This window comes from Pelodiscus sinensis, chromosome 21 (genome assembly GCF_052426305.1).
Source record: "Pelodiscus sinensis isolate ZL-2025 chromosome 21, ASM5242630v1, whole genome shotgun sequence".
In the NCBI taxonomy this organism is placed as follows: Eukaryota; Metazoa; Chordata; order Testudines; family Trionychidae; genus Pelodiscus; species Pelodiscus sinensis.
The window spans coordinates 26,145,764-26,159,353 of NC_143072.1; the positions used below are offsets into that span (position 1 = coordinate 26,145,764).

General features: G+C 46.9%; 1 protein-coding gene across 2 annotated transcripts in view; it reads right to left on the reverse strand.

The window, feature by feature from the left end:
• The window catches only part of TAOK1 (TAO kinase 1), a 126,945-nt gene that overhangs the window by 18,377 nt on the left and 94,978 nt on the right, over positions 1 to 13,590 (reverse strand). For both annotated transcript variants that reach the window (XM_075904565.2, XM_025179815.3), the window contains exons 10-17: positions 13,019 to 13,100; positions 10,763 to 10,930; positions 9,679 to 9,882; positions 6,894 to 7,028; positions 4,507 to 4,743; positions 3,366 to 3,494; positions 1,452 to 1,655; positions 548 to 787 (exon numbers count right to left, since the gene is read on the reverse strand). In XM_075904565.2, the coding sequence (XP_075760680.1) occupies positions 548 to 787; positions 1,452 to 1,655; positions 3,366 to 3,494; positions 4,507 to 4,743; positions 6,894 to 7,028; positions 9,679 to 9,882; positions 10,763 to 10,930; positions 13,019 to 13,100 (1,399 nt within the window). The remainder of the gene's footprint in view (positions 1 to 547; positions 788 to 1,451; positions 1,656 to 3,365; positions 3,495 to 4,506; positions 4,744 to 6,893; positions 7,029 to 9,678; positions 9,883 to 10,762; positions 10,931 to 13,018; positions 13,101 to 13,590) is intronic.

Below are 13,590 nucleotides of genomic sequence, written 5' to 3' on the forward strand. Positions count from 1 at the left end.
ACATATACGCATAATCCTATTCAAAACAAATCCAGGGAGGGCCACAGCCTCCACTGCTCTCTACTGGTGCTGCGCCAATGACGTCTAACCAGGCCCAGGTGCACCTGAGAGGGGCTGGCCCAGAGTCCTCCTCTTGACAATTTCCCAATCTGAATTAAGGGCAGAAGAAGAGGTGGCTGTGGGCAGAGGCAGGGGATGGAGGAAAGGGAAGACAGTAAGATCATCCGGTGTCCTCGGTAAGTAATGCAGGCATTGGGAAGTGCTGCTTGTTTAATGAAATAAAGATCAGTACTTTGTCATTACAAGCCTCCTTGAACAGCTGAGCTTCCTGATAGGCCTTAAAGGAGAAGCTGGCAGATGGTGCAAAGGGCTGTAGTCCAGTTACAGAACGGGGCGAAGGACCCGCAGGAACCACGGATGAAGCTGGGCTGGTGGTGTGACGCAGCTGCAACTGTTGGGCAAAGCAGCCCCGCGCTGTGCCTTGGCGCATAACCCATGACCTGGTTACTCCCCTGCCCATCACGCCCACGCCCACGCCACACAATACCTTCAGACTCTTGGGCTGCTGTCGCACTTCCATGACGTGCTTCCGTCTCAGCTCTCGCTCTCGCCGCTTGTTGTACTCCAGCTGGTTGGTGAGCTCGGTTTGGTGCTGCAGCCGGATCAGCTCGCAACGCATCTTCTGGATGGTATTGAGGTGGCGGAACTCCAGTTCTTGCATAGACTCGTGCTGCCGCAGCAACATAGCGTGCTCCAGGTCCTTCTGTGTCTGCCTTTTGTTCAGCTCCTGGGCCACAGAGAACGGGAGTTAGTTGTCAGTTGTGTGTGTACCTGGCTTCACTGGGATCATGGTCCCTGCAGTGCATTTCAATGGGCCTACCAAAAGACACCCAATGCAAGTTAGATGGCATACCAGGGTTCTTCTGCACCTCACTTGTGTTAGGTATCAGGGATAAAACAACAGGAAAGGTGACCAAAATGAAAGCACATCACGCTGCTTTCTCCATGACTTTTACTAAAAATATCCTAAAAGTGGGAGCCCCAGTGGCTGAGACTGCAGGGCCCATGCTGCTCACTGAGGCTTGGAGCTCCCACTATCGTAGCCTGACATCACAGAGGTCTCTGGAAATCGTGGACTCTGACTTCTGTGATCTCCATGACAGATCGCAGCCTCAGCTATGGGAGCAAGTGTTTTCTCAAGAGGGTTTTAGTGCTGTCTGCTAGTATCCATTTGCTTTTGCTAAAACCTCCCTCCAGAACGTACAGTGGGGAGTCTTCGACGAGGAATGATCCCTCGAACCGGCATATTGGTTTTCACCCAACGTGCCCTTTCAAACTACTCTTTTGCAATACTCCCCTAGGGTAGGCAACACCGCTGGCCACAGGTGTCCTTTATGGTGTATCTGGGGCTGACCTGTTCATGGGTTTACACTCTTCCCCTGCCCTCTCACCTCCCGGACTAAGTCCTGCTCCAGGTTGTGGCGTCCAAGCAGCATTCTTCTCTTAAAGCGGCGGCACTCCAGCTCCAAGTACTGCCTCTGGCGCCGCAGCAAGTTGGCCTCCTCCTCCGCCTGGAAATGCTGGATGTTCTCCTTCTGTTTGGAGAGCCACTCCTGCTTCTCCTTCTTGGGGGTGCTCTGGTTTTCATTCAGCTCCTGACAAGACCAAGATCGTTAATTTCAGAATAATCACGCTAAGCTCATCGATAACACACAACTGCGAGGACCTGCTGAACAAACTGAACACCCGTTAGGCTGTGCTGCTTGGTCCTCCAGTGCACAGGTGCTGCAGACCTCTCAGCCAAGCGCCCGATCCAGGGCTCAAGCGGAATGCTGCACCAATTGCTCAAGTCTGCCATTAAGTTAACTGTGGAGCACTGGTTTGCTTCTGAGTTTCTTTTAGACAAGTGTAAAAGAAAACAAAAGCTTGAGAACAGTGTGTTCTACTACTGGGGATGTGATGCTACTTGCATTCCTGTCAATTTCAGTTTAGGAGGCACTGCTATTGGCCTCTCCCGAAGAAACCTTTCCATCTCTTTCACAAGGCCAATGCGATGGGCTAAGATTTCTGCATCCATACATGTATATGGCCCAGACGCTGACATCATCACAGCTGAGATGACAAGACCAGGACAATTCATCCTATGTCATTTACCAATATTGTTTACATAAGTGCTGATCCTGCGATGCACTTAAGAATATGCGCAAGAGCTTTGGGACCATTACATGGAAATATTTATAATACATTTAAATCCCAAAGGCAGGACCCATAATTTACAAAGAAACAATCTACAGGAGTACACAGGAGAGATAACTGGCTACATTTTTAAACTCAGATGCTAAATTTGATATACAATTTGATAGACCCTTCCATTAAAAATGACGGACAAAAGTCAGGAATTAGTCTGTCTACATAAGCTCTCCCTATAATTTGAGAAGTTAATGCACACTAGATGGATCAATATGGTTAGTAGACTAGTCCCTACACAAGAGTTAATACCATACAGAATGTCGCTGTATTTTACTAAGGAGAGTCAATATGTCATAGGGCATTACCCGTTTAATACTAGCTACTGTATGGCCAGAGAACCCAATCACAGCACAACTACTTCCCAGGCTTGGCCAGCCCAGAGAACATCTATGTGGGAGGTTACTTGTTTCTGATTTGTTAACTGCTAGTTCCAAAGTTGAATCACAGAAGTTAATAGTTTAGAATTAAATGGCTCTTTGAAAAATTCTAGGGGTGTGTGATGTCAATCTGTAAAAGGAACTAGGAAGTCTGCACCAAGAATTCCCTCCGGAGCTTGTGAACATCATGATTTTCAAATCAATACAGTGATTATTTACAGTACTAAACTTCTCCCACGCCTTTTATTATTTTAAAGAGGTTATTTTTAGCAAAACTTGCGAGTTCACCTTCCTGCTCTACATGCCTGCTTACCCAATGGAATATCGACAACCCAGTGATGCAAACTTTCACTAAGGGTAATAGTTAATGGTCCTGTATTTGTAAGTGGTGCAGTCACAAGATGTTCCACAGTATTTTGTTTTACATCTTAACAATGAGAACTGGATTCGATGACCTCCTGAGGTCTCTGCCAGTCCTGGGATTCTGTGATTCTACAATTATGGGGCTGCCAACATAAACACACACACTTCTGCTTTAAGACCAATGACAAGCATTGCAAGTGACATCTTCAGTAAGTGTCTGGCTGGAATCACAATCCAGAATGTGCCATGATTCAATTAAAATTACTTTGCAGAACGATGGCATCTCTTAATTCTAGGAGTTCAGCGTAGGAGTACAATTTATCAAACACGCACAACTGTATTACTACTTTACTGTTCTCAGGACAGTTGGGTTACCTCTTTGAGTTGTTCTTTACGGAGCTTGTATTCTCTCTTCTGGGACTCCAGGAAACTATTCAGTTCTTTCTTTTGCTGGGCCTGAATATGTTGCTGAAATTTCTTTTCTTCATTGGCCATCACTTTAGCCTACATCAGAAGACACAACCAAATGAATTTCTGAGACTTAAGCAGCTTAACTGACCTCCACTTCCATGTCAGACCCCATGCAAATTGCTGTTGCTTTGGACCTTTAACATATACTCACCATCCCTTTCAAAGAGCACCGAGACTATGCAACATCCACTTTTATCGCTCACTTTCCCCCCACAATGCACCCACTGACAGTCTCTGCTCAGTGCTTTGTTATGTAGCCCTAAGCTCTAGCCCTAAGCTCCACAAGCCAGCAAAGGGAGTGGGTCTCAGATCTGGAGGAGGAATGTCTACACTGCTATTTTTAACGCTCTAGCACAAGCCTGAGTGTGTAGATGCAGTCTCGGAGATTTGCTCACTGGCTTTTGTGGGTTTTGCAGAGCAGACAAGTCCTCTGACACGAGGAGGATGAGCCTGGCACAAAGAGCTATGCAGAATGGAATAGTTCCACTCAGTGACCAATAGTACAAACACGTGAAAATCATCATCAACCGTCGCCTTTGGTGGCACTAGTCCACTATGATTTGTTAACAAGTCAGTCTATTCATAAACAAACAAAAGTATGCACGTTCTAAGCACAGCTGGCACATTTCTATGAGGAATCATTTTATCTGAACTACAACTCCCAAAAGGAGTCATACAGGGCAAGAGTGCTATTCTACTACTTAGATTTCTGCTCATTTCAGAAGAATGCACTTAATTGACTTTGAAAACATACATAAAATCAAGACGACAAAGGATACAGGACAAGAGAAATGAAAATCCTTACAGTAATTCTTTCTGGGCTCAATATGCTAACATTTAGTACAATGCACTGGGACGCAGGACATACCTTTCCTATAGTTACATAAACCCTTAGTGTAAGGAGGTGATGTATTAGCCTTTTTCTAATTAGCAATTTGCTTGGCTCCTGAAAACAGACATGTAAGAAACTACAATGTCATCTCTTCTTCAGTGAGAAGAATGTAATTAGCAAACATAGACCAGTCTCTAAACCTTCCTCTCCTACCTCCTTCTCCATGGCTGCTTGGTGTTTCTTAATTAGTTTTTCCATTTCTGCAGCAAAGTTGTTGCGCTGTGTTTCAAGATCTTTGTCCAACCTGAGGCGATGCTCATCCATCTCTGCCTTCAGTTTGTTCTCCAGTGCCATCAGCTGCTTCTGGTGCTGCCGTCTCATGCGTTTATAGCCAGACATCTGCTCGCGGAGCTCAGAATCTTGTTCATGTTCCTGCATTTGCCTTGTCACCTAATAAGATAACCACAGTAGCAAAAAAAAGTTAATGCCTCTTAATCTATGTTTCCAGTGTATACAATAAAAGGCTTGATAAGGATGTACAATTGTACTGGGAAGAGGAGCACAGGTCTCAGGAGCAGCAGACAGCTGCAACCCAATCTGACTACTAGAGACAGCCTTCTCCTTCGATACACAAGAGTATCAATCAGGGCCCTGACGAGTGTCTCAGAAGTGTTAGCGTTGCCTATGACCGAGAAGAGGAAGACCACAGCCATCTTCATTTTGTATTTTACCCAAACTCTGGTTTCAAGGGGGTTTCTTCTGAGGAAAACACCTCACAGAGGCACCAGCAGCAACTAAAAAGCTTTGCTTTACTTTGTGTCTAACCTTAGAGCAATCTTTCCGCACTAGCTACAATCCCAGGAACATACTCTCCTGAGTCTAGAAGCATTTAGCACAAAGGCCACTGTGTGTGTCACATCAAAGGCCTGAACTTCTAAAGTAGTACCCATTTTACACGGTGCTAATTCACATCAACACCAGAGGCACAGAAGAGGCCACCTCCAATCCATTCCGCATTAATGTTTATGAAGAAACGTCAGGAGTCCAGTTATGAAGGGGTTACAAGTGCTGAGTGTTTCACTAGTAAAAATTAAGGCAAGTCACCAATTTGACTTGTGAAAAATGCTGGCTAGAGAGTTTTATTCACAAGGTCTAGATTAGCAATTCTCCTATGTGGCCACCAGAGGGCTTTCTTACAATCATGATAGCATCCTCAGATCAAATAGTGGAAGAAAAGACTCACAACCATATGTGTTCATTTTTTTTAATTGTATCCTTTGGTATATATGGTTGTGACTATTTTCTTCCACTATTTGATCTGAGGAAGTGGGTCTGGCCCACGAAAGCTCATCATCTAATAAACCATCTTGTTAGTCTTTAAAGTGCTACATTGTCCTGCATTTTGCTTCAACTACCCCAGACTAACACGGCTACATTTCTATCACTATAGCATCCTGGGCAGAGATGGAGGCGCAAAGAATGGCTCCTCCCTGCAGCATCCAGGAATTGCCAGGATGGGGGAGGGAGGAACCTCTTCAGCTATGGGACTTGAGGGAGACTTCTCCCTACCCCTTGCTGGCACTGGCAGGGGCACCGACGACTTGCCAGGCCCATGGGCAAAGCGGGGTTGGGAAGGGGCTCCGTGCTCCCGGAAGGCAGAAGGGAGAGGTCCCGTTGTCTGGACTGCGCTGTGCTTAGAGCTGCCCAAGACACGCCACGGTAGCAGCACCAGCGGGGAGGCCCAGAGCCCCAGAGCCTTTTGAATCACTGGGCCATAGGACACCTTTCCCCTTGGTCGGCATGCCTAGGCTCTGGGCTCCACCAGGGCCAGCCTTACAAGGCACCATGGAGAAGAGCCTGAGTTGTGAGGCCTCAAAAGGGAGCTTCTGGCAAGGGGGAGGAGCAGTGGGGCCCAGGGACAATGAAGAGACAGTGGGGAGCCTGGGGAGGCAGAAGATTAGAGGCAACGGAGGGCCAGAGCAGACAGGAAGGGCCAGGTGTACTATAACATAGCTGTACCTTGTTTTTATTCAAGAATCTGTAAAAAAAACCTATGTAAATACATTACAATGACTTGATGCGCACACGTGCATATTCAGTCCTATTTCCTAAAATTAAGCATTTTAGGAAAGTTGGACAAAGCGGTCACCAGCAAGAAGCCCCAGACCTGCAGCACGGCTTCCCAGCAAGGGAATACTGAGAAAACTATACTGACCTGCCAATACCATTTTGGTGTGAAGGAGAACTGGCTCAGCTGACTAACCTATCTGTGCAGACGGCGCACACATACAAATGAGGGTGTGAAATTTTTAAGGGAACACTTGCTTTTGTGGCATGAAACTATAAGCCAAGTGATACAGCAGATTCCCTATGTACTAGTAGGCATTGGTTTTGAAAATACATAAGCTTCATAATAAATACTTGTGCTAGGGTTTATATTTATGCTAGTAAGTTAGCTCGGATGATTTTTGTGATCACATTTTTGAGTGTATGATGACACTTCACATTCTGATGAAACCCTAAAAGCTGCAAGTAACACAATAGCTAAACCTCCACATTTGTCAGGCTCAGACAATGTAAACAGGGAAAAGGAAACCTACCAGTGATGCTGTGCGTATAGTAGCAAAGTGCTCTCGGTTGCGGTAATGTGACTTGTGGCGAGATACTTGGGGTGGAGATTGTGGTTCTGACGTCCTTGTTCTAGAATCAGACTCTTCTATGTAATTTTCTTCCTCCTTCACAGTGGGAGAAATATTAACAGTAGAGTGAATAAGGAAAATTCATATTACTCAAATTTGTCATCTGAGTCTGCTTCAAAGATATCGGTAAGAAAACAGAAGCAAAAGTCTCTCAGATGCACAAGTCCCGAAAGGCAACTGTTGACAATAAGCCACTTGAAAATCCAGAAAAAAGAAGCCTTACACCTGGAATTTAGGATGCTGAAATTTCATTTCCTAATGTTACAGTTAAGAGGAAAGCAACTTGCTCACAGTGAGAGTGGGAAAGAGTAAAATAAAATAAAAAATTACAGGCAGTCCCCGGGTTATGTACAAGATAGGGACTGTAGGTTTGTTCTTAAGTTGAATCTGTATCTAAGTCGGAACTGGCGTCAGCCGCTGCTGAAACTGATCAGTTTCAACCGCGGCTGAATCTGGACGCCTGGTGCAGAGCAGCTGGGGTGCTGCCGGGTTGGTCCGGAGCGGCACTGCGGGACCAACCCAGCAGCCCCCAGCTGCTCTACCCCAAGGGTAGGCAAGGAAAGCCTGGTCTGCTGGGGGGGGGCACTAGCTGCACCCCCACCCCCAGCAGACCAGGGGAACAGGAGCAAAGCCGCGGAGCACGCCCGCAGCGGGACAGCCCAAGCGCGCCGGGCTGTCCCGCTGCAGGCGTGCTCCGCAGCTTTGCTCCTGTCCCCCTGGTCTGCTGGGGGGGTCCAGCAAAGCCGCTGGACCCCCCCAGCAGACCAGGGGGACAGGAGCAAATGGGTGGCTTTGCTCATTTGCTCGGGAGCAAAGCCGCCCAGGCGGCGGCTTTGCTCGGGTGTCCCTGGTCTGCTGGGGGGGTCCAGTGGCTTTGCTGGACCCCCCCAGCAGACCAGGGGGACAGGAGCAAAGCCGCCCAGGCGGCGGGAGTCCCGCTGCCTGGGCGGCTTTGCTCCGGGGCAAACGAGCAAAGCCGCCCAAGCAGCGGGACTCCCGCCGCCTGGGCGGCTTTGCTCGGGTGTCCCTGGTCTGCTGGGGGGGTCCAGCGGCTTTGCTGGACCCCCCCCAGCAGACCAGGGAGACCGGAAGAAGCTTTTCTCGCCCCGGAGGACACGGGTGGCGACCCGCCGCCCGTGAGCTCTGGGGCGAGAAAAGCCCCGTTCGTAAGTGCGGATCCGACATAAGTCGGATCCGCGTAAGTCGGGGACTGCCTGTATTGAGATGTTCAACAGGCTACTCCTACCCAGCACACTACATAGCAGATAGTATCTTTACCCCAACCAGACAGACAAGCTCCTTTAGGTTAATTTCACTAACTTTAGAAACACTCAAAGAAAAACACACTTTTGATTTGCCATGTCATATTCTATACATTTATATTTTGAATCCATGATTCATCATTAGGCAAGTGGTAATTAACTATGTTATATGGTAATCAACTGCCTAAGGAAAAGCATCTGTCCTTGTTCCATATTTAAAGACAAACTTACAGCCACTCCCACAATTAACTATGAAAATATATGAGTCTGAAAAGTATATCATGACCCCTGTGTAGTAAGAGCAGCAAGGTTCAAAGGGAGACTGTTGCAGGTCCTCCATCATTCCAAGGTAAGCAAGGGAAGTGGTTTCTCAGCATGCCATGCTAAGAAAGCTGCAATTCTTTGCCTGTGTAACTTGGTTCATTAATTAAAAATTCAGTCAAGTAATGGGAAGGTGGGTGGTTCAGGAACAGTTCTCTGCCATTGCAGTGGATCTAGGCCAGCGGTTTTCCAACTTTTTTTTCTCATGACCCAGTTGAAGAACATTGCTGATGCTGCGAACCAACATAATTTGACTAGTGTGGGGGCTCTGGGGTGGGGCTGAGGATGGGAGTTTTGGGGTGTAGGAGGCGGAGGTTAGAGCTGGAGTGGGGAGGGGGGTTGACCTCGAGCAGCTCCTGGTCAGCGGTGCAGCAGGGGTGCTAAGGCAGAATTCCTGCCTCTCCTGGCACCGCAGACCACGCTGCGCCCCAGAAGCAGCCAGCAGCAGGGTCCCAGCCAATGGGAGTGCAGAGCTAGTGCTCAGGGCAGGGGCAGTGCGCAAGAGCCCCACGTGCTCTCCTTCCCAACACCACCCAGGAGCCAGGCTGGCTGCTGGCCACTTCTGGGATGCAGTGCAGTCTGCAGTGCCAGCTGTCTCAGCACCCCCACTGGTCAGCTTATCACCCTGCAGCCATGAGCCCCCGGACCTGACATCGCCACCCATACAGAGTTTGAAAACCACTGGTCTAGTATTTGAGAATCTACTAACGAGGAAGGTAAAAGGAGGAAGAACACTTACAGTGCCTGCCCTGTACACCAGCACTCGATAAGCCCAGGGCAGTCACAAAATAAACCCATTCCCAAGAGGCAATCCCAAACTGGTTTAAGAAACAATGTAATGAACACAATATTGCAACGCAGCCGATGTAATAAAAGAGGCTTTTAAAATAGTTCTCTCTCAGCCTTCTGACTGGGACTTTTTTAAAATGCACATTTACCTTTTGGCACAGAATTCTGCAATCTGCATTCCTCTGTTACAGGCCAGGAAGCAATGATTTATGCCTCTTCTAATATCAAAACAAAGCTCGCACAAACTATACCATTCACACCACCCGAAATCACTGCATCGTTCCAGCTGGGCTGGCAAGAAAGCGAACACTCACAGGCTTGAGATGGATGACAGAGCTGTTTGACATCACAGTGTGGTCCCCTTCCATCATGTCTAGCTCACTCTTGTCATCAGAGGCATCTGGAAGACTGTTAACACTACTGCTTTGGCTACTGGCACTGATGGACATACTAGGAATGGACTGGTTGCTTCCGACACTATTCACTGTTCCAGTCCTGCCAACGCCATGGTCTTGCTCCTAAGGGGAGGAAAAACACTTGATTATCATCTGTAAAATAAAACAGTCCATCACAAAAGCAAAATTATCAATCCTGCCAAACGATGTGTTAATAAGACTCCTTTCTACTGGCACCCCCAGGCCAATTCATTGCAGCTGCCCACTATTCTATATGTGCTACTAAACATTTCTGCTGAGAGAATGGTGGGGCAAGAAGAGATCAGCTGCAGCAGTAACCTGATGGACGTCCGACAGGAGCACACTCAGAAGTTACACTCAACGAGGAATTAGCAATGCTGCGTCCCCGGTACCTGTTCCGCCAGCGGTACTAACTTCCCCAAAGAGCAATGCCAGCACGTGCACAATTTACTTGTGTCCCCTTTGCACAAGGAGAGAATTGGACGTGGGCTCTGGCTTGTGGTTTTACCATGTGCTCCAGAATCCAGGCTTTCCTCTTTTTTTATTTTTATTTTGAGGTGAGTATTTGTACTCCATGTCAGGTGAAAAACCTTCAAGACATGAACAAGAGGTAACTGGTATTGCTAGTGGCATTGCTTAGGTTGCAATTAGCTCTTCTTTCAGGGACCAGGGAAGGAGCACCAGCACAGACGGCTCAAGAAGGCCAGGAAGGCCAAGTTTCGCACCAGGGAAACTTTCTCTGGTTTCAAGTTCAGGTGCAAATCCTGGCCTTCCTTAATTATGCTAGGAGTTTTCCCTGTTGTGGCTGGCTGGAATCAGGACTAGCACCAAGGATGGACAAGACCAGGGGCTGCAGCCAATCTGATGCAGTAACTGAGCGACAGGAAGAGCCTCCATTCATCTTAATGAGTGCATATTAAATCCTAGTGATCATTACTAACATCTCCATGCTAGAGCCATCATTTCTCCTATTTCTTCTTACCTCCTCCTCTTCCTGGGCTTCTACTGCAGGCCCATTGTGCGCCTCCTGGAAAAGGAGTTTCTTCATTTTGCGATACTGCAGATTGTCCAGTTCTCTCACTGCATCCTTTGTTCTCTGAATCAGGTCTATTAACACTGTTTCTGGCCGCTCCCGAAGAACGAACATGTGCTGCAGAACACACACACACACGCAGAAAGGTGACTACTATTTCATATCTCCAGTTCATCTACTTGCCAGAAACTAGATTCATGAATTCTGGTCATGTTTCATCTTCCACCCTAAGTAGGCAGAATAAGAATGCAGCCCTCCTAGCTCAGGCTGGGGTCTTATCAGATTTCAGAACCTACAGGAGGTGAACCTGGTCAGTGCCTTGATGGGAAACCTCCAAGGCAAGAGAGACGTTGCAGGAAATAGGAATCTTCCTTCAGAGACCTTGCCCAGACTAAGGGAAAGGATGTTTGATTTTAAATAGCACGTAAACCGTCTTCTCTGGGGGCCAACATCTGCTGTCAGTCAGCTACAGCCAGCTAACATGTTTAATAAAGGTGTTCCGTGCTGTCTCTACTGGTTGCTAACTGCCATTTGAAATCTTAACTAACTTTTGTATTTTTCAACAGCCTTTTTCCTATTCCAGGCAATGCCTAAACCAGGCATGTATCTAAAACACAGCACATGGCTCTTTCTGATGAGACCTAAAACAGAGGTTGTGAACATTTAGGGTCCCCTCTCACTTCCAATCCTATCTCTGCTGTGCTGCTCAAATGATCAGAAAGAGTTGCTGCATTGCCTTGCACTGATGGTTGCCTTTTGCCAGAAGGTGAACGGAAGCTAATCCGTGTCTCTGAAAGGGTTTACCAGCCTTCTGGACAAACTCTGCCATATAACCGCGAGTCCTCATTGGCCACCCCAGGAGTTTTGTTATTTTGGAAAGCAGAACTGCAATTTCCAGCATTTGTCGTATTTCCTACATGCCCCTATTAATTGGCATAGGGCTGTTTGCTCCTATAGATAGGGAGGCGAGTTAGTCTCAACATTCAGGAACATTTATTTTTCAGCACAATCCTCTAATTAAAAAAAGCGTGTGGCTGAAAATAAAACTGACCTTTAGAATTCTGACCTAGTATGCTACACATCCACTGAGCCCTTCAGTGGAGACTTCTGACATGGTACCTTACACTCCCACTAAAGCCATCAGTGAAGAATTGTGTTTACTTTTTGAATGGAAAATCCTAGCAAATGTAAAGAAAGGAAAAACCTCATGATCACTTAAGTGTTAAAACATACAAAAAGGTGACCATTTAAACCTGCGCTGTCAGCAGTCATGTGCTGACAGAGCAAGAACCTGGAACATAAGTATTTAATAGAAAGCATCATTACAGTAAAAGATGAAAAAAATCAATGCCATAGCTTTCACAAGGAGAATGAAAAATTAACCAAAACAAAATCCTGAATGCCACTTGATGCTGTCAAGGGAGTCCATAGAAGTCAAATTTGTGTAAGGCCATATCAATATCTGCTAATAGATTGTCAAATTTAAGTACATTCACTTAGGCATGTGTCAGCTCTTTGCAACCATTTAAAGACACTTACTGTGTCCCACCGCTAGAGAAAAGGAAATCAAATATACATAGCACATGGGAGAGGGGAGACGGAGAAGAGGCAAGGCAACTTAAAACTGCAAACAAGTGCCATGCATCAGTGTCAAGAAAAGCAGTATGTGGGAGAAAAACCCATTAGATCATACTGCAGGGAACATTTCAAGTTTACGTATAAAGCACAGAGGAGCTGGAAAACGTAAAAGCCTGCAGGGGTGTATCTAGCAAAGGAGAATGAGGAGAAGCAAAGAACGATATTTTATTAACCAACGCACGATATCTCTGTTTAGCCATAGTAACCAAAAGGACACACTGAGCTTTAGGAACCGAAACCCTCTATACGATGCAGTGGTCACTATAAGGCTCTGGGAGAACATTCCATTACGAACGATGAAGACGGCTGGATGCTAAATCACTAGCTAACTGCTTCAGACACTGAGTAGTAAAGTTAGGAATGCTAACAAAAAAAAGAGTGCACTCCACAAAGCCAGTTAGTTCTTTAGCTTGAGGGTATTAGGAATAACAGACAAAGCATTGTTTAACCTTGGTCTAGAAGAGCAGCAGGTGAGAAAGGAAAAGTGCTGTACAGAATTATGCTTCATACAATCCTTTCTTTTTAACACCATCTGAAGAAAAAAAAAAAAAGGACAAGAAAGCCAACCTTCAGAAGTTCCTCTGATGTAGGCCTGTCTTGAGGAATTTTCTGGAGGCAAGAATCTACAAAGTTTCGAAAATAATCAGACCTAATGCAAGAGAGGAAAAAAACGTTAACTGAGTTAACTGCTGACTACATTTTAAACACCTCATTAAGGAACTGAGGTATTCACATCTGCAGCAAAACCAACCCACCTGCCCCCACAAGCCCTTAACACTTGACACAATATATCTAAGTCAAGCCAGATGCCATGGCTCTTATGTACAGTAAACGTCCGATAATCCGGCACCTTTAGGACCCAGGGGGTGCTGGATTATCAAATATGCCGGACTGTTGGAAAGGGGGAGCTATCAGGGGTCTGGTGTGGAATGGGGGGGGGATGCGCCCGTCGGCACTGCAGGACCAACCCGGCAGCACCCCAGCTGCTCTGCCCCAGACTGCCCCAAGTCAGCCGCTGCTGAAACTGACCAGTGGCTGACTCCGGGAAGCCCGGGGCAAAGCAGCCAGGGTGCTGCCAGGTTGGTCCTGCAGCGCCGAGGGGTGGCACTAGTGGACCAACCCAGCAGCACCCCAGCTGC